The sequence below is a fragment of the Rhinopithecus roxellana genome, chromosome 10 (assembly GCF_007565055.1).
Source record: "Rhinopithecus roxellana isolate Shanxi Qingling chromosome 10, ASM756505v1, whole genome shotgun sequence".
Taxonomy (NCBI): domain Eukaryota; kingdom Metazoa; phylum Chordata; class Mammalia; order Primates; family Cercopithecidae; genus Rhinopithecus; species Rhinopithecus roxellana.
The window spans coordinates 129,311,196-129,332,988 of record NC_044558.1 but is presented as its reverse complement, the minus strand read 5'-3'; the positions used below and the strand labels follow the sequence as shown (position 1 = coordinate 129,332,988).

At 35.7% G+C, this 21,793-nt stretch overlaps 1 protein-coding gene across 4 annotated transcripts in view; it reads left to right on the top strand.

Annotated features, from left to right (window-relative positions):
- ABCC9 (ATP binding cassette subfamily C member 9) overlaps positions 1-21,793 on the top strand; it is a 140,161-nt gene that overhangs the window by 27,524 nt on the left and 90,844 nt on the right. For all 4 annotated transcript variants that reach the window (XM_010361201.2, XM_010361200.2, XM_010361202.2 and 1 more), the window contains exons 8-15: positions 651-845; positions 3,078-3,230; positions 3,746-3,901; positions 6,180-6,314; positions 8,105-8,267; positions 12,808-12,848; positions 13,980-14,122; positions 20,528-20,636. In XM_010361201.2, the coding sequence (XP_010359503.1) occupies positions 651-845; positions 3,078-3,230; positions 3,746-3,901; positions 6,180-6,314; positions 8,105-8,267; positions 12,808-12,848; positions 13,980-14,122; positions 20,528-20,636 (1,095 nt within the window). The remainder of the gene's footprint in view (positions 1-650; positions 846-3,077; positions 3,231-3,745; positions 3,902-6,179; positions 6,315-8,104; positions 8,268-12,807; positions 12,849-13,979; positions 14,123-20,527; positions 20,637-21,793) is intronic.

Below are 21,793 nucleotides of genomic sequence, written 5' to 3'. Positions count from 1 at the left end.
GTGTGAAGCCGAGTTGACTTAAGTATAAATGATGTTCTTCATTTTGCATGTCTTTGAGGAATACCTAGGAAACACAAATCTACCATAATTTTTTAAAGTATTGACTACCATTCAGGGAGATAAGAAATACCATGGAGAAGAAACAACTTGAAATTGGGATAATCTGTTTTGTTTAGTTTGCAATCATCGGATAGGCAAACCTGTGGTAATCTAGTAACTCCAGAAATCTTGACCAGTCTGCCTGTAACCTCGATCTTTGTGCTTTACTCTTTTGCTTGCTATGTAATGTTATTTGGCAGTTTTCATGACAAATATACATTTACCAAATCAAAGAAAAGTGAAAATGAATTAGGCTTTAAGGATCCTGTGTCATCCTTTGATAACTAAAATAATACAGAGTCTTAGAAAAACTGTCTTGTTTACTTCTCATTCTCTCTATTTTATTAAAATGCATTCAGTAGCTACTATTTGCATAGAAGGCAAGGATACAGAATTATGCATGCTGTGTTGAAAGGCACACCTTAACATCAATTTTTAAACCCTTAAAATATTTTTGAAGTATAAGAAGGAATTTCCATACTTGAGATTAGTTACTGCTCTAAGCAGTTTTATTTTGTTACATCTGTTTTTTTTTTTTCTTTTTTTTCCAGAAAAAAGTTGCAGATCATCCAAATCGGACTCCATCTATATGGCTTGCAATGTACAGAGCTTTTGGGCGACCAATTCTACTTAGTAGCACATTCCGCTATCTGGCTGACTTACTGGGTTTTGCTGGACCTCTTTGTATTTCTGGAATAGTTCAGCGTGTGAATGAAACCCAGAATAGGACAAACAACACAACTGGAGTAAGTTCCTGGTGCTTTTCAAAGGAAACATATTATTGGTGGATTTCATTGTAATTGTCACTTTTTATTAATGCAGTTTTATGAGTTGTTCAAATAGGCTCTTTTTTTTCAGAGAATTGAATGCTTTTTAAAGGAAAGAAAACAGTAATTTTCCTTTTAGAAAAAATCACGTGTTTATGTATTTATTCATTGAATGAATCTGCCAAACAGAATTATTTCTCAGATTCAGAGCCTGTAAACATTCAGCAAGCATTTACTGTGTGCCAGAAATTTTGTGTAGAAATTGCACATTGATTGTTTTATTTAATTTTTATAGCAATCCTTTAAAGAATTTTTTTACATGAGAGCTGGCTGAATCACTTCTTTAGAGGCCTATGACCAATAACACTAGAAATGTGGTTTGTAATATTGTACATTTCTCTTTTCTTTTTTTTTTTTTTTTTTTTTTTTGAGGCGGAGTCTCGCTCTGTCGCCCGGACTGCAGTGCAGTGGCCAGATCTCAGTTCACTGCAAGCTCCGCCTCCCGGGTTTACGCCATTCTCCTGCCTCAGCCTCCCGAGTAGCTGGGGACTACAGGTGCCCGCCACCTCGCCCGGCTAGTTTTTGTATTTTTAGTAGAGACGGGGTTTCACCGTGTTAGCCAGGATGGTCTCGATCTCCTGACCTCGTGATCCGCCCGTCTCGGCCTCCCAAAGTGATGGGATTACAGGCTTGAGCCACCGCGCCCGGCCTCTCTTTTCCTATATAATAAAAACCACCACCCTGTTTCACAATGATCAGGGCAAGTCACATTGTGATATTTTATTAGATATTATGTTATTATATTGGGGCTAATAGTATAAAATACTATGTGTTTACTATCATAAATACATAATTTTTATTTTCTATTTTTAATAAAGACTGCATTGTGAACTTCCTAGTTTCTTTCCAAGATAAGCATTGATTTTCGTAGTTCCACAGATGAAAACTATCGCCAGACGAATCCATTTTCCTTTTCTATTCTCTCAATGTGATTTCCTGCCATCTTTCCATCACCTATTAAAATGTTATGCAATATGAGAACTGACATTAAATGTTGCCTCTTCAGTGAGGCCTTTTCTGATTGTCCTAGTTGGAATTTGACCCCCGTTGACAGTCCCTTAACACACTCTTTTTATGTTGGCACTTACTGAAGCCTATTACTTAGAGATATGTTTATCTACCTAGGTTGTAAGCTTATGAAACAATTACGGTGAGCCATTCATATTTGTGTTCACAATGCTTAGCCCAGATCCTTGCACACATTAGTGTTCAATTATAATTGAAATGAACCAGGTATTTTCACCACTAATACACTTTGGTGATGTTTTGTCTCTACTAGCCTAATTACATACAGATATCTAAATTCCACAGAGTTTATCCATTACCCTTCTCCCTTGCACATATCAGTCCGATGTTTTGCTGAGAAGGAATAGGACTTATACATTTGTATATATTCCCATGAAAAAAGAGGAAGGGACCAGAAGTAAAATTCTACTAGGTCTAAATCATAGAAAATAAAGTGTCCAAACTGATATAATGTACTTAGTTAAATGTTATCTTTCCTTCTTTTCTAACAAACAAGTTACCATATGCTATTGTTACAAACAAAAATCAATTTTGGATATCCTTAGGCTGAATTCAGTCATATTCCTACTAAAACAAAATTTTGTAAGTCATGTTTTGTTACTGGTAGTGTTGCATGGGTGATATAGACAAATTACCTATTTTACAATTTGCTATTTATTTTATTAGTATAAATTAAGATATCTGAAAATCAGAAAAAGGCAACTGAGTAGAATTATTTTAAACTAATAAGGCTACCAAAATTGTATATTTGTTCCATTGGTCTTGCTGACCAGCTATCAATTTTGTAGCTTCTACTTCCAAATTAGAGTGTAAACTAACTTGCCTTTTTATTTACTGCTTACCATTTTACTAAAGTTGGATATACCTTTGCAGGAAATGCATTCTAATTTTTTTAAATACGTTTTACCTTTTTTTCTTCAATTAGGCATTTCCGTCACTCATTAATCAGGGATTTTATGGATTTGTATTGTATTTCACTGGTTTGCATTGTATTTCACTGCTGTATTACACATACATTGAATTTTTATATTTAAATATTATGCATCTTATAGTAAATGCAAACTGTACACCTGGTCTATGAAAAGATGAGTTTTAATTTGTCACATTTTTTTCTTTTGGGACAAGATTTCAGAAACCCTTTCATCAAAGGAATTTCTTGAAAACGCTTATGTTCTAGCAGTTCTTCTCTTCTTGGCTCTTATTCTGCAAAGGACATTTTTGCAGGCTTCCTACTATGTAACCATAGAGACTGGCATTAACCTCCGTGGAGCTCTGCTGGTATGTAAAGGCTGTGAATAGTATTTGTTTCCTAAGAATGCTATATACCATTCAGTGATAAGAATAATAATAGCTTCAGTTTTCTTTCTTCATTCCATTTTCATTTTGGTATTACAACGACAACGTTTCTATGATCTACTTAATGAAAGAAACACAGCTAATTAATAAACCTGTTGAATTAAAAATAACTTTAAAATAATGTGAAGAAAAATTTTTTGAAATCTTACAATTACTTGCCTTTTTCTGTTTGTTCTAGAGCTTATGCTTAAAGTTTAATGCATATTTTTACCATATCACTAGAAAAAATAAGTCCGTATTTTGTTGAAATAAGTATACTGAAATAGAAATAACTGTAGTGGTCGATTTAAGAAGATGACCTTATAGAATTTTTCTTTTCTTTTTTTTTCAAAAAAAATTAAATGTTTGTTATTTATTTTCAATGAAAATAATCATAGTGTCAGTTTTAAACGTAGAGCTTTATGTACTCTTTTTTTTTTTTTTTTTTTTTTTGGTAGGCCATGATTTATAATAAAATCCTTAGGCTCTCTACGTCTAACTTATCCATGGGGGAGATGACTCTGGGACAGATCAACAACTTAGTTGCCATTGAAACTAATCAACTCATGTGGTTTTTGTTCCTGTGTCCCAATCTATGGGCTATGCCTGTTCAGGTAGGTAGATCAATATAAGTATGATTTTTGTTTGCAGAGGAAATAAAAAGAACAGTAACGCATTTAGCTCCATAAAAGGTGGCTAGTTTTTGAATGTGCAAATATTACACTCTTTTATAGAAAAGGAAGCTGAGACTCAGAAATGTTATAGCATAGGTTAAGAAAGAGAAATTAGAAATTATACTGCTTGGGTTTAAATATCTGCCCTGCCCCTCATTTACACAAGGGCTTAACTCCTCAAAGCCCTAGTTTTCTGAACTGTAAATGAGAATAATAATAGTATCTTTCTCGTACAGTTGTGGGAATTGTCAAGGTTAAATCGGTTAATAGGTCTATAGCATCTAGCGAGTGCTCAGCATTTCCTGGGAATCCAGTAATTGTTAGTTGTTAGTATTATCGCCTCGATTCATGTAAGTCACAGAGCCATGGTTTGACCCCTTTTATTTTGGCAAGCTCTCTTATAGCATTTCTAAACGAGAGTAATTGCTTTAATCAATCCCATAGTTTCAATAGTTAGTATATTGCAGAATGGCAAACTGTATAAAACGGTAGGAACAGTGACAAACTGGAGTGCTATTTAGCTATTTCCTATGTAAAATAACATTTTAGTTAAAGACACATGTTTTCTTCTTCCCCTAATTAGCTAAAAATGGCAAAAGAAATATACTCAGTTTTTAGGCCAGGTGCAGTGGCTCGCACCTGTAATCCCAGCACTTTGGGAGGCCAAGGTGGGAGGATCACCTAAGGTTGGGAGTTGGAGACCAGCCTGAGCAACATGGAGAAACCAAGTCTCTACTGAAAATACAAAAAATTAGCTGGATGTGGTGGCGTATGCCTATAATCCCAGCTACTCGGGAGGCTGAGGCAGGAGAATCGCTTGAACCTGGGAGGCGGAGATTGCAGTGAGCCGAAATTGCGCCATTGCACTCTAGCCTGGGAGACAGAGCAAGAATCCATCTCAAAAAAAAAAAAAAAAAAAAAAAAGAAAAAAGAAATATACTCAGGTTTTCTGTATAAGCTGGACATTTTTAATTATCTCAAGTGTTGCATTCTGTAGATGAAGCTCAAGCACTAGATCTTATTTGATACAATCTGTCATCTAAGTCCCTGTGTCTCACATTTATTAAAGTGCATAAAGTAATAAAGAAGATGCTAATTTTTAACTTATTGCTTGCCTTTTCATTTTTTAATAGAAAACCAAGGCAAATAAAAGTGTGTAGTATGCACAGTGCTTGGCACAGAGTAGGATTTAAGATGTACTTTGTCTCATTTTATCAAAATGTACTTATATAAAGGTGGATTAGGTAGCTGCCTAGGTGGTATTATTTCAAGTGCACCAAAAATCTCTGAATGATTGCATCATGGATGACCTTAAGGAATTTTTTGTTTTTATTGGATTTCCCAAACTACCTAATTAGCTAGGCAGTAAATGTGACATTGCCCCCAGAAAGCTGCTATTAAGCTATTACCATTAGCATATAGGCATAAATTACATACTTGAACTGCATGGATACAGTTCATTAATTGATGTTTTGAGCAGTGATAAATCAGAGAGAGAGAGGATAGGAAAGCAGGGGTAAATTCTGAGTTTTAAAGGAAAAAGAAGACAATAGCAAACCAGAGAAGATAGGTCTGAATGGTTTTGCCCTTGGTTTGGGGAAAGAGAAGTATAATAAGACAGGGCACCAACTTTAGCTTTTTACCAGTTTTAGTTACCCCCAGTCTTCTTGTCAGTAAGTGACGTCTGGAGTCATAAGGAGGTGAGGAGCTCAGCTCATTCTCTTTTAGCCCCCAGACAACCACCCTCTACTCACATGATGCTGCCCGCTGTTTTTCATCCTCTCAGCCTTGAAAAGCTAGTACAATTCCAAGAGAATATAGAATATCAAATTTATGGTGGGTGACAGCATTTTCAAGAAAAAATTTATGCCCTTTTAAAAATTTGAAAACTACTTTAGAAGCTCAAAAACGTCATGGGACCACTTTGCAACTTCATGCAATAAATTGGTTTGACATCAGTTGTACAGATTATCGTACTAAAAATACATTCCTAGCACTTAGCCTTCCCCAAATAAATCAGAGTAAAACCCAACTGTCACAGTTGGGTTGACTTGATGGTTAATTCTGTCCCTCTGGAGAACCTTAATACCGTTGACTTCCAAATAAACTTAATACAATAATTAAGAAATACTACAATTACACTAAAAATTATTTCCTTTCATACAATGGCTCCCACACCCCCATTCATTTTCCCTTTTCCGTGTGTTTTTCTCTCTAGATCATAATGGGCGTGATTCTGCTCTATAATTTACTTGGATCAAGTGCATTGGTTGGTGCAGCTGTCATTGTGCTCCTTGCGCCAATTCAGTACTTTATTGCTACGAAGTTGGCAGAGGCTCAGAAAAGTACACTTGTAAGTAACATCTTTTGGAAATTTAAATACAAAAATCGAGAAATGTTGTTTTAATTTTATAATGTAGGAAATTAATACATGCCACTCAAGAAAATTTGGAAACAATTATATTTCACTTCAGTTCTTCGGCAGCAAATGTGTATTTTCCACGTTACAAAAACAATTCTTAAAAGTGGATTGGAAATTCAAAACTTGATGATCGTCGACTCGAAACACTAGAATTACAGTTCCTGATGTTTTAAAGTACCATGAGGTGATAAGGCTTTCAGTCTTCTTAGATCACTTGTCTAAAGAATCCTCTTAAGCATACTTTGAGGCTACTGAATGTCAGTTATTGACGTGTAAGAAATGGATCAAGGCACAAGGGAAGGGTCAAGTTTGCTGCTTCTGAAATTATTCTTCCCTAGGGTAGACTCAAACCATGTGAAGATCTGTGGGGTCACACTGACATGTTTCAGTGGCAGCTGCTCTTGCTGAATATGTTTCTGGTCAACTTGGCAAGCAAGAAAAAGCCCAGTTACTGACCGTTTCTGGCTTCAATTTGCCATGAAATCATTTTATTTGAGCATGAATTTGCTGTTTATAGGGAAATATTTGCAAATAATAAAATTGTTGACAGCATGTTTACAAATAAAGTTTGATTAAATATGAGCCAGGCTGTCTGTAAATCAGGCATAAAATGTAGAGACGCTGCCACTGACGGGATTGTTTCTCAAGTTCGTGTTTCTACTGTGACAAGCGAGTTGTATGTCACGCAAGCGATTTTTATCACTTGTTTTTCTGCTGCTTTAGGTAGGTTACTCATTATTTCCGTCTGAGCCATCTATCCTTTTTATTCCAGCACACAAATACAGAAAGGTGTGGAAGAGCAGCTTAAGAGAGACATGATGAGTCCTAAACATCTGTCTTTCGTTTAGCTATTCATACCATAATCATTTACTCATTGAACAATCATTTGATAGGCATTTAAGACCCTGTAAAGACAAAACGTTGAACAAAAACCAGGCTGTTTGCTACTTTTGCTTTCTCTTATCTGTCTTTTGACCACTCTACTGCCCCCTTTGATAGCTAATTAGTCACATTGTACTTTGTTAGTAATTCTAGTATAACATGTGGTGATAAAGGAAGCTGAAAACAGCTGGCTAAATTGAAGCTTTTGTATCTGCTACAAATCTCTCTACAATTATTGCAAGTTATAAGTGAATCTAAATTAGGCTTTAACCAAGAGCTTACAAAGAAGTATGTGGAAATCTCTTGATAGCTAAGATAATAGGCTTAGTTTCAATAACTGAATTATGAAGATGAAATATGAATGCACATAACACTGTACCCTCATATTTTCAAATAAGAAGCCCACTAACTTTTCTTAAATTTATTATTTTTCTTCCCGTAAGTATGAGTGATAGAGTTGACTGGAGAAGACAATAAGTTAGATGTTAGGAGTCATTATAAGTCTCCTTATTAATTATTTAAATTTATGTCTATATTATCTGCAGACATGATTCAAGGAAATCATGTGAAACTTTAGAAAATTGTTTTTAGCTTTTATGTAAACCACAGCAACAGAGACATACATGTTTTTAGGTGGAAAGAAATGTTGAGGCCATCTCACTAAACTCTTTATTTCATGAAGCACAAAGGGCTTAACTGCTTCTCCTGGGAATTTCACAACCTAATTAGTGAGTGACATGACCAGTCAGAAATCTCCTCAATCCCCGTCCATTACATGGTCCTGCCTTTCTGATTCACTTGGATGCAACTAGTATTATTTTTCTTTCTTTGTTTTATAGGATTATTCCACTGAGAGACTGAAGAAAACAAATGAAATATTGAAAGGCATCAAACTTCTGAAATTGTATGCCTGGGAACACATTTTCTGCAAAAGCGTGGAGGAAACAAGAATGAAAGAACTGTCTAGTCTCAAAACCTTTGCACTTTATACATCACTCTCCAGTAAGTTGCTGTTGCTGTAAGAACAGGCGACTTTAAGGGCAACTAGAATAACCAACAGTCTGTTCAGTTTAGATTGTGATCAGTGAAACATTCTAGTTCTTCAAGGACACCTATTTATTTTCTAAACATGTGCTGTCCAATAGCCGCCAGCCACACGAGGCTATCTGTTTACATTTAAATTAAAGACCAAAGTAAGCACAGGTTTAGAGTCAAGTAGACCTGGATTTGATTCCTCACAACTAGTGTGCCCTTGACTATGTTACTCTACAAACTGAAATCCTTGGTTTTCTTCATCAGTAAAATGAAGATAGTGATGATAATAGTAACTGTGATTAAAACCCTTGTATCAGTTCAGTTAGGATAAATAGTTGGTTTTCACTAAAAATGTGTTTACTGAAATTGATTTGACCACATTATGATTGATCTTCTTGTCCCCAAAGATTCTTTAACTCTTTTTGCTTTTGTCTCAGAATACTCACAGGGAGCGCTTGTGGCTGCAGCTTTTACGCCGAGAAAACTTTGCCACAAAACATCTTGCTTTTATTATTATTTTGCATCACTCTAGGATATCGACTCTGGAAACAAAAGGCATCATTCTATTTGTAGCATTCTGTTTTTAGTAGTGGTGTGTCCGTTTACAAAATATAGTAACTCTCTCAATCGCTAAAAATGTCAAATCCTAAAAACATAGCATTCTTACGCGTGATGTTAACATCTTTCTCGAACAGCGTTGGCCGAAGATTCATTTGATGAATCCGATTTTTTCCTAAATAGATGATTCAGATGATTGTGACAATTCTCTTGTTAGTTGTGTTTAGAAATAACTCCAAGAACAGTTTTTACATTTTATTTTCACATTAAAAATCAATTAGATTTGCTTCAGCCTCAAAGAGTGTGTTTATGTAAAACTAAATGAGTACTGGCAGTGAGTTACACTTTTTATTTTCTACATGGGAAAAGGGTTAAAAATATTTGCAGCTTTCTAGCTTGTCTCCTTGGGAGCTTATGATTTGATATTTTCTTGAAGATTATCAAGAAAATACAGCCATTTTTGAAAACTGAGGAGAAAAAACTATATCATTTTCAGGTGAAGGAAGCCCAACTTCATTCACATAAAACCCTTTGTTGCAATATATTTTCAAGAATTTCAAAATACAGAGTTCTTTCATCTTCAACTCTAACTTGTAAAAGCAACTGTTTCAAAAATATTGCTTTTTTTTCCCTCAAAGTATGGCTCTGAGTATTCTCATGAATAACAGGGTTTATGTTAGTATAATTTACACAAACTTAGGAAAACTACTCCCACTGATATTTGGTTTGATTTATGTGTCAGTTTTGCTTATCTCTGTTGCTCCCAAGACCTTTAGCAAATTAAAATTTGGGAAGTTTATATATTGTTTCCTCTTGAATTACAAACTCCTTTAGAGTTTAAAGATTATAAACATTTCTTTTGTGAAATAGATTTAGAGAAAATATTTGGCTTATATAACTCTTTTATTCTAATCCGAACGCTTGATGTATTAGACGTAAAGTTGGAAGGAGTTTTATCTTCCAGCAATGCACCACTAACACGGCGTCAAAATGCTAGAAGACAGGCTGATCAAGATTTACTTGCTTATATTGTACTACTCTAAGTTGGTGACCCCTTCGATATACATCTTTCTCTTCAGAGGACTGAAATTCTCTTAAGAAGGATGGATGCAGCCAGAAATAATGACAGCAACAACAGCAAAGATATATTGAGAGTATACCTAGCAAACTATTGCCATAAGTGGTTTTTCATATACCATCTCATTTAATTATTACAACAGCCCAGGGGTTTTGATTCTATTATTTATTTATTTTTATATATTTTTTGAAACAGAGCCTCACTCTATCACCCAGGTCAGAGTGCAGCAGTGCAAACTTAGCTCACTGCAGCCTTTAATTGCTGGGCTCAAATGCCTCAGCCTCGCAAAGTGCTGGGACTACAGGCATGAGTCACCATGCCTGGCCTAGATTTTATTATTAGCTGCACTTTAGAAATTAAAAGATTGATGTATACAGAACTTAGGTAGCTTGAACTTCTTTCAAATCATCCAGCTGCTAAAGAGCTGAGGTGAGATGAGAATCCAGCTTGTGTGTCTCTAGAGATGAGAGTTGGGTTGGTATTTGAGTCAAATCCAAGAGGAGAGAAGGTAGAGGAGGCCATCCTAGGGGAGAACAATAAGAAGTAATGAGGGGTAAAGTACATTATCCTGTGTTCTTGATAGGCAGCTGGGATTCTTGAGTCAATGGAGCAAAATTCCAGTTTGATCACTTCAAGTTTTATTATTTTGTTCAGTACAGTCTTTTTGGTGGTGAGTTGAACAGAGCTGGCTATAAATCTTAGCTCTGACACTTTGTAGTAGTATGGCCTTTAGAAAATTACTTATATCCTCCTTGCCTCAGTTTCTTAATCTGTAACATGAGCTAGTAATAATATCTACCATGTAGGATTGTAAAGATTAAAGAAAATAATGAATACTACAAACATTTATTGAGCACACACTCCATCTCAGGCACTATGTCAAGTGCTTCATATGCATCTACTACAAAGCAGGTTAAAAGAAAAGAATACACTTAGAAAATAGAGTGACATTACAGCAAAAGAAACTATCATCAGAGTGAACAAACTACACAATGGGAAGACATTTTTGCAATCTATCCGTCTGACAAACGTCTAATATCCAGAATCTACAAGAAACTTAAACAAATTTATGAGAAAAAAACCCTATTAAAAAATGGGCAAAGGACATGAAGAGACACTTCTCAAAGGAAGACATTTATGTGGCCAACAAACATGAAAAAAAGCTCAACATCACTCATCATTAGAGAAATGCAAATCAAAACCACAACAAGATACCATCTCATGCCAGTCAGAATGGAAATTATTAAAAAGTCAAGAAACAACAGAGGCCGGTGAGGCTTTGGAGAAATAGGAACGCTTTTACAGTGTTCATGGGAATGTAAATTAGTTCAACCATTGTGGAAGACCAGTGTGGTGATTACTCAAAGACCTAGAACCAGAAATATCATTTGACCCAACAATCTCATTACTGAGTATATACCCAAAGGAATGTAAGTCATTCTATTTTAAAGATACATGCTGCATACGTTTATTACAGCACTATTCACAATAGCAAAGACATAGAATCAACCCAAATGTCCGTCAGTGATAGCCTGGATAAAGAAAATGTGGTACATGTACACCAGGGAATACTATGCAACTGTAAAAAGGAATGGGATCATGTCCTTTTCAGGGATATGGATGGAGCTGGAAGCCATTATCCTAACCCAGGAACAGAAAACCAAACACCACATGTTCTCACTTATAAGTGGGAGTTGAATAATGAGAACACAGGGACACAGGGAGGAGAACAACACACACTGGGGCCTATGAGCAGGGCAGTGAGGAGTAAAGTAGCTAATGCATGCTGGGCTTAATATGTGTAGTAAACCACCACTGCACATGTTTATCTATGTAACAAGCCTACATATCCTGCACATGTATCCCAGAACTTAAAATAAAATAAAACAAGGTGACAATAGTCAGAGAAAGAATTGAGACAGAAATGTGGCTCCTCATCTGTGTTATTACAAAACTCAGATCAGTGTTTGGATTCGTGGTACTGTTGAGTCTATGTTTGACAACTAAGTCATATCTGGACTGGCAAAAGCACAGTCTGATTCTGTTCTATGTACAGTGGTAAGGATAATTCCTGAGAGCAGAAGATTTTTAAAACCCGAGTCCTCTACTGTTAAGATAATTAGATTCTAGCTTCTCACTCTGCTGTTGCCTGGCTCTGTTATTAGCAATTCAGTTCATCTTTGGTTTCTCAGTTCCTAAAATTCTATAGTTTATGACTGTTTGACTATAAATCATCAACTTGGATTTTTATTTTTACTGTTACTTCTAAACACTAGTATTTCAGGCTAAAATGTGAGTTTTTCTTATTTCAACTAGGCATATCATGTTGATCCAATGATAGTTAAATATATTCCAGGAGAGATATTTAGACACGCAGAGAGTCCAGGATATGGAGTTATTTTATTAACTGAAAGGGTCATAAATGAATATTAATATCACTGCTGGAAAGAGAACTTGAAGTGATATCAAATTCTTGTTTTTAATCTGTGTAATAACCTGATTTCACATATTTAAATTAGTTTAGTGGACTAAACAAAAGATAGACTGTAACCCCTCTCTAGAATACACATTTGTTAAGTTCTAATAATTTTTATCATTAAAGGATGATTTTATATGAATTCTAACATTTCGTAAGAAAAAAATTCAATAAAGAACAAAAGATACTGGTTAAGACTAATGTATGGGAGCTCATAAAACTGCAGACAAGTAGATATTAACTGTGAAGTGTTTGTGGACTTCAGACACAATGACATTTAATTCTCTTTGTTCTTCCTGTCTTCAAAGAAAGTTAAAGCAATAATAGATGATTAAAGTTACTGAAAATGTTTTCACAGTTCAATGAAAACTAATGCATTTTATTTCTTTCCACAGTCTTCATGAATGCAGCAATTCCCATAGCAGCTGTTCTTGCTGTAAGACACTTTTTCTTGCTTTTAGAAATGAAACCAAGTCGGTGTTGTAAATGATTTATGAGCAAGAATGTGTGGGTAGTAATGTATATTACCTCACCTCTGTGACTTCCTTCTATTGCCGTCTCCGTTGCAAGAGTTCTAATCCAGACTTTCTCAATAAAGACACTATGGACATTTTGATCCAAATAAATTTTGTTCTAGGGGCTGCCCTCTGTGTTAGGACATTTAGCAGCATCCCTGGCTTCTAGCTACCAGGTGCCAGTAGCAACCTCAGTTACAACAATCAAAACATTGCCAAATGTTCACTGGTACATTTGCAAACATTGCAAAATGAACAGTGGTTGGGAATTAACTGTTCTAATCTCAATGATCTAGTTCCCAGACATTCTTACAACAGGATGGAGCCAGATCATCAACCAGAAAATCCTATAATTGCATTATATTTCATACTAAAGTGACAAACTCGGCACCTGGTATTATTTGTAGAAATGTAATTAGCTGGGTGTGATGGTGCATGCCTGTAGTCCCAGTTCATTGAGAGGCTGAGGTGGGAGGATCACCTGAGTCTGGGGAGGTCGAGGCTGCAGTGAGCCATGATCATGCTACTGCACTCCAGCCTGGGCAATGAAGTGATACCCTGTCTCAATAAAAAATGTAAATAAGTATTCTTTGGGTATTAATACTGACAGTTTTAGTAAAGATCCACAGTGAGGACCCCAAAACAAGAGAACATTATTTTTTCTCCTGGAATATTTAGTATTGCTTGGAAAGGGCTTGACTGGTTGTCAAAAACTCTGGGTTCTCTACCCCTTTATTCCTCCTACTTAGTAACTGACAGAGTCAATTATGTAATCTGTAAGTAGAATTTTTTTCTAACTTTCTCATAAGTTTGCCACCATAATTGCAGGTAAACCTTTCAGGACTCACCAAAAGCAAGTATTGTTTTAATTAGGGAGTTTTGGATGAAGTCATTGTTATCATAGTTACAATGGACATACTGGCGTAGCAGAATATAAGTCCCTCACTGCTCTCTTAAATACATTTAGAAACTTGGTGGGTTAGATAAGACTGAATGTACGCGTGTGTCAAACTTTTTCCAGCTTTCTCTAAAGAGCTCCTTTCTTTGCACAGACGTTTGTGACCCATGCGTATGCCAGTGGAAACAATCTGAAACCTGCAGAGGCCTTTGCTTCACTGTCTCTCTTCCACATCCTGGTCACACCACTGTTCCTGCTTTCCACAGTGGTGAGATTTGCAGTCAAAGCCATCATAAGGTATGCACTGAAGTGTTTGACATTTTTTGCTTATTGATAATAGACATGATGTGTGCTATGTGTGCTAATGGGAGTATTTGAAAAAATATAAAAAAGAACATTAAAATCACCAGCAGAAGATAACCATTGTTAAAAATTATGGTATGCTACTTTTCAGTCTTTTATTTATTTCATGTAAAAATAATTATTTCAAAACAAAAATTTTAAATTTATCTAGCGTTTGTCTCCTGATTAAACTTTTTTAAAATTATTCTCCCCTCATTTAAGTTTTATAATACGCCATGTTTACTGACTATGTAATATTCTATGTTGGAAATATTCTAATTTATTTAATGATTACCTTTTTATTGAACATTTAGAATGGTTCTGTTTTCTCCCTAACAATAACATGGAAGTTCACACATCTCTGTTTGTCTTTAAACTTTTCTCTGATGATTTTCTCAGGTTGGATTTCTAGAAGTGAGGATACTAGTTTTAATAATATGCACATTTTTGAGGTCCTTGATGAATATGTTGCTTTCCACTGAAGTGGTAGTAGGTCAAAGAGGGCACACATTTTTAAGATTTTTAAAAATGAATACAGCCATAATGTTTTCCACTAAAACTGTGCCAGTTTATATTGGCAACAATAGTGACAGAGAATGTTCACATCATCACATTTACTATTTTAATTTTAGTTTAATCTGGAAAAAAATCCAGGCTTAAAGTCTCTGAAAATGGTAAGAATTGTAAAACCATTTTGTATTTTGCTCATTTAAATATGCTTCTATAGTGTTTCCAACCAGTGCAAATTTTTGTCTCTTTATAATTTCTCATAATGCACAACTATAAAAATAGATGTGATATGATAAGACAATTTTTCCACCACTTTTACTTATATAAATGTTACCAAACTAGATGATACACTGCCTATACCATAGTCTATATGTCTTATGCCCCCATAAATAAGGCTGTCTTAAAAAGGAATTTTTCATTTTAGATATAGGCTCTTTATAAACCTATAAAACCTCAGAATGCTTTGTAAACAGTCATTATCATATTTATATCTGGCTTTTGAAAGAAATGCCAAGATGTTGCAATATTGAAGAAAAATTAGAAAATTGAGCCTTTAAATATATGAAGTATCATGTTGCAATTGACGGAAACATAGAACATCATTTGTGAGACTTTTAAAATGAGATAATTTTGCTAGAGTCTATATATTACTGAGAAAACTAGACTTTATTATTCAAAATACCAGAATCTTCAGCTTTAAGCCAATAGTTTGCACTGGCTTAACAATGGCTTAATGCCAAATAAAATTAAAATGCATATAAATCATCTTATAAGCCAAATTCTTACAGAATATGATAGTGTAATATAGTTTCAATGTCAACCTCTGAGACATATCATTAACAACCAGTTCTAGAGCTGTTAGTGTCTAAAGCTCAAGCCTTCTAGCCACATCTGCCCTCATTTTCTTATTGTTCTGCCTTCTGAAACACTTGTCCATATCCCTGACTACTTTTTGTAGCCCCACTTCCAAATTAGGCAGTGCTCTGGAAGAGAAGCTACTTCAAACAATAAAATTGATAAATGGCCAGAGTCTGCTATTTTGGTCCTTATTTTCATTTTCTCCACTCAACAACTGTCCCTTTCATGGTTGCACTTTTATCTGGAATTTGACTTTATACTACAAGTGGAGGTAGAAAGCAGCTGATAACTTGCAATAGATAACATCTCTGAAATCAGGAGGTTACCGAACATTAAAAGGACTTTGAGTTGATTAAAAAACAAAACAATCTAGGGGTGTCCCTCCAATCCGTGGTATATAATTCTGTGGTAGTAAATCCTAGTACAGTGGAGAATGGGTATCCCTGTATATTTCTGCATAGCACTCTCCCTTTTGCACATCTCATGGAAAAGATATTTGCCAGTTTGATAAAGACCAGTCTTTTTTCAGGGCTCAGTTCCAGATTTCCCAAGCCATAGGCCAAACAAAATCTGCTTATAAAAGCCTGATTCTCTCAAATGAGTTTCAGTGGTTGAATTGCAGGTCCTACAGAGATGGCTGGTCCACAGAGAACATTAATCCTTTTTCCCACTGTGTGCTAGTTCTGGGAACCCAAATAAGTGCTCTCCCAGTGTTGACTGGACTTAGAGCATTTTCTTCTGTGCCTGGGAACCCGTGACCAACCTTTAGTGCCAGTTGGCCCACAGTGAGTTGAGCAGCCTGTTTATAATCGGAGACTTTGGTCAGCTGATTTTGAAATCTCCTCTTCAGGAACTGTGGAAATTCTAAGTCCCTCACTGCTCTCTTAAATACATTTAGAAACTTGGTGGGTTAGAATGGGATAAAGCACACTCTCAAACTTGTGTTATATATGCATGTAAGGGACTTGTAAACTTCTCTACTGGAGGAAAATTTCATACCATGTTCAATTCTCGGTTCCAAAATAATTCTATGCTTTCTTTGAAAAAGGTTTGGGTTATTAGCCAAAGTTGTCTTCATGGCATTCGATGACTGAGACCTGTATATATCTCATAAAATGGAAGAATGAGGCAGGTGTGATTCAGATTGTCTCCTCACACCTCCCAGCACCCCACACCATTTGATTTTTCTGGACATTTTATGATGAAGTGTTCTTGTTTACTTTCAAAAAACAGAATAATGAAAAGTAACTATTATCTAAAATAATAAAATGCTCAAAGAAGAGAGATTTCTTTTTCAGGAGGCTTGCCTCACTTCTCCACTTTGCTTTATTTGTAAGGAAATAATATATGTGTTTTGCTCTTTTGAAAACAATATGTTATGTCCTTTATAAATAATTTGAGCTTAGGTTTCTATACATTGTTTTTGATGCACAATTCAATACCTATGTCTGAAGAGGCTATTTACCAAGAGAAAAACAAATCCGTCACTTTGTTGGGAAATAACTTTATGTCTTTGCTCTCATGTACCTCCCAAAGGAATGTATGCATGACTTGTCCACTGTATTACCTTCAGTCAAGTAAATTGTTATTGATATTTATCATAAAGCATATACGTTGGCCTGGTCTTTGTATTTCAGTTTACAAAATTTTATAATTCTTACAAAAAAAAAAAAAAAAACCCCATGTGACTGCTGGCAACAAAGTCCGTTTTCCCAATTAATATAGCACTTGTCCAGGGTACTTAAGCTGTGTCTACCCACCCAAAGTGTAAGACCTTAAATATTTTTGTGAATGGTCTAAACAAATAAGAAAATAGTAAAATACTGATTTAGAAAGGTGGTAGAGGCAGGGTAGCAAATTGATTGGTATAAAATATACCTGCTTTCAAATCCTAGCACTGCCAGGAAATACTCATTGTGTGACCTCAAACATGATTTAGTGTCTCTGTAGCTCAGCTTTCTCACTTGTCAAATGGCACGATAATGTTACCTGCTTATGGTGGTTGAGAAAATTAAACAAGATAATACATAAAAAGTACCCACCATGTGGCCTAAATATTTTAGGTATGTTACAAATCTCCATTTTACCATCTTACCACCATTTTACTCATCTCCACCCCCTGCCTCAGAGCATCTTCTGTGGATGTGCATTCATTTATTGATACAGGTACATTGCTAGGCATTAAGAATTCCAAAGATAAAGACAGGCTGAAATCTGCAGGGAGTCCACAGCCTAGTTAGAGAGACGAGGAAGGGAAACTAATTACCATATGATGGGTTATGGTGTTATAAAGCTATACACAGAATGCTATGGCCTATAATGGGCATCCTTGAAGCTTTTTGAGAGAGAAGGGAAACTGTGCGGTCAGTAAACATTTAAAGGAGGTGGTGGCTCTTTCGTAGAATCCTTAAAAATAGGTAAGACTTGGAAAGCTGGAGAAAAACATGTAAAACGTGTTTTAACAGAGGGAGCAGTATATTCAAGGGGAAGAGGTGGGTAAGTAGGTGAGAAACCTTGGTATCTTCAGGAGATTGAAAGTAGTTCAGTGTCATTGGAGGAAGGGTTCTGATGTGGGAATTATCAGGGCATGAAGCTGGAGAGTAAACTCCTGAGCAGCTTTTAGATGATGCTAAAGATGCTGAAAGGCAACTGGATGCCATTTGTGACTTTAAGAAGCAGGTTGTTACATGCACAGATTTGCATTTTAAAAATATAAACCTGGAAGCATGGTGGAAATTACTTCACACTTGGTCAGGATTTGTGCATTTTCCATAATTGTTTTACCTCTGTGATTTCTGAAAGGACCTCATACGAATAGAAAATGCTTTTTGTATTACCCATTTATTATTTCATTGGGCATTTCTTGAGGAATTACCATGCTATATTTTAGGTATTGGGATAGATTCTAAAGATGAAAATCTTTGCTGTTAAAGAGTTCACAGTCTAGAGGGAGAGATAGACACGGAACAAACGACAACAATGACAAAACGGCAGCGCCGGAGATCCTCAGCCAGAGTCTAGAATGACTGGGGACGTGGGAAAGGAAGGGAAGTAAGTAATACTAACAGATGGGTTAGTATTGGCATCCATTGGTGGTCCTTGTCATTGATGTTTCAAAGTGGGAAGTTATGAAGAAAGAATGTCGTCCCCATTCCCAACCAAGGTCAGGGATTGTTGCTTCCAATGCTCAGGAAGAGTGGGGCTCATTTATTCCATAAAAGCTTTGAGGCTACATTGGAAAGATTAGTGATTCGTATCTATACTAGAAATGGGAATGGAGAATTGAACCAACCGACCTTACTTAATGTCTGAATCATTGGTTTATCTCTTCTTTGATTTATTCAACAAACATTCCTTGAACGATATGTGCCAGGCATTGTTAGATTTGGAGTTATAAAGGCAAACAAGCCTGGCTGCTCAACTTTCTTTTTTGTGCGGAGAAATAGTGTGAGACTGTTTAAAGGTATTCCTTTGACAGAGCTGCATTTCTTAAAATCAAGTCTTTTCAAAACATAAGAACAGAATGACAATTACAATCTATATAAGTGGGGATGAAATAACTGCCATTTAAGAGGAATAAAATAATGTTTCATAAGCCATTTATAACACTGTTTTTCAAGTCTATGTGGTCAGACTTTGCTGTCAAAGACTCAAAGAAAGTGTACAAACTGAAGCTCTTCCTAAACATTCACCTCTTTTAGTTCCCTGGAAGTGCAATTTGACAGCTAATAGATTGGCTCAATGGATTTTCGTCTTCCTTCATGTTTCTAATGAATGCAAAGCCAAAACGCTTAAAGATCATAGGCAGCAGACTAAATTAAATTTACTTTTTTCTCATTTTGTTATTGTGTCACAAGAAACAAGTTCTGAAGACTTGTCTGGTGGAACTTGACTATAAGTTCAAATAAAATTTTTAAAAAAGAAACCATTTATTTCATACATACATTTTCTAGTTTTCTATCAAAGGCAATACCTCCCCTGTAGTTGCTGCTGCACGTACCAAGCAACTTTTTCCACTTGCTGCATCCTAGCTTGCCAAAAGGAACACTTCTTTTCCTTTGCAACTTCATTGAATTTCCTTCTGTATGTTATTTTATTTCTAGGATGATGTTTACAAACCACATTATTGTTTTCTTTGTTTTACTTATTTATTTTTGATCCTGATCCTATGACACTGGTTTGAGAAAGTTAGAATGGGTAGAGTGGATGAGCCAAGGAGTCTTGTGCCCAGCCTAAGGAGGTTACAGTAAAGAATGTTTGCAAACCAGTCTTCTAGAGCAGGGCCTCTCTAGAGGTGCTTGTGAAGCGCCTCTGGGTGTTGGTCAAATGCATAACATGATTCTTATTTGGAGGCAGGGCTGAGATTTTCTGTTTTTAATAAGCTCCCAGTTGATGTTGATGCTGCTGGTTCTTGGCTGAAACTTTTGAGCAGCAAGACTCTAGAGGCCCCTCTCCTTGCCAGCTTCAGAAAATGTGAATAATACACAGTGCTTAAGCAAGATACACAGTGGCCAAGGATTCCAGATCTGCATGTTACATGCTAAATGGTTTTAGGCAGGTTACTTAGCTTCTCTGTACATCACCTCCCCATCATTTGTAAAATTAGAATACTAACAGGAATTTCCTCATTGGTGTTATTTTTAACCACCCTGTTCCAAGTTCCTAAACAACGTCACTGTTTTTGACAAGGAATATAATTGCAAAAAAAAATGCACAGAAGGTTGTGTTGAAATTAGGGTGACAAGTGGTCCTGACTTTTCTGACATTTTTCTGGTTTTAGCACTGAAAGTCCCATGTCCTGGAAGCCCCCCTGTCCTTGGCAATTTAGGATGTTTGGTCGATGTAGGTGAATTCCCAGTTGGTCTTGAAAAATGACTCTCGCAGGCATCGTACTCACCATAATAATGTGTGTTAAAATTGTTATTTAGGTAGCATATTGTTGGTGGTGGTTTTATGGTTGACTCTTATTCTGTGTTTGTTGCTTTTTTGCAGTGTTCAAAAGCTGAATGAGTTTCTCTTGAGTGATGAGATTGGTGATGACAGTTGGCGAACTGGTGAAGGTTCACTTCCTTTTGAGTCCTGTAAGAAGCACACTGGAGTTGTAAGTGCTTTATTTTTGTTATGGAAGTTATGAATAGAGGACAGTCTCAGCAGAATGGACAGATTAATATGAGTGAGATTATAAGAGATTATAAGCTTCAGTTTTTAACCCATGTGAAGAAAAATTGCCACTTGCTTCTGTACAACCTCACGAGTCTAAAATCAATAGACAAATGTATAAGGCTTGTCTTTATAAATCCAGAAAAAAATTATCCTAAGAGATAATACATGTTTAATTCAAAAGGAAATTGAGAGTTTTGTTACTCCAAATTTATATTAAAATAACATAAAATAAGTTTACGACTCATGCACCATTTTCTTATAATACCGTTTAGCTATACTACACTTTATAGTTTAAAACATATTTTCTGATGCATTTTATCTTTTTTTCCACTTAATATATTACATTGTCTCTTTTTATTTTCCAGTTGAATTACATTACATTGTCTCTTTTTTTATTTTCCAGCTCTTCTTATTTTGCATGTCATGAGGCTTAAATAAAGTCGTAAGATTACTAAGTGGTAGAGCTAGAATTAAAACTTGAATCTTGTAAGTTGTAGTCCAGTTCATTTATCCATGATGCAAATATTTACTTAGTGTCTACATAAAATCTATAAACATAGTCAATATTATTTTGTCGTGCATTACATGTAATATGAATAAGCTTTTTTAAATATACGCCTGTGTTTTTAGATTTTTTGGCTGACCTGTGCTTTGTGCCAAGACTTAGGGTTGTAGCAATGAACAAGACATGTGAGATCCTTCCTGTCACAGGAATTGATAAGCAAATTAAAACAATAACATAGTTTCACTGTGTGAAGAAAATAAAAGAGGACATTAGAGAGTGAATTGGGTACTTGAAACAGGGTGGTCATTTCCAAGAAGGCCCGTCTGGAGATCCAGCATTTGAGCCAAGACCTGAATAAAAAAATAGGTACCTTTCCTGAAAAGTTATGGAAAAAGAGTATTCCACTCAGGAGAACTAGCAGATGCAAAGATCTTGAGGTAGGAATTAATTTGGTGTATTCAAGGAACAGAGGGGTACTGTGGTTGGAGCCTGGTAAAGAAGAGAAAGATGAGATGATGTGAGAACAATGATTGAGAGCCCCTGTAAGCCATGGAAAGCATTTAGATTTTATTGACATGCAATAGGAAATT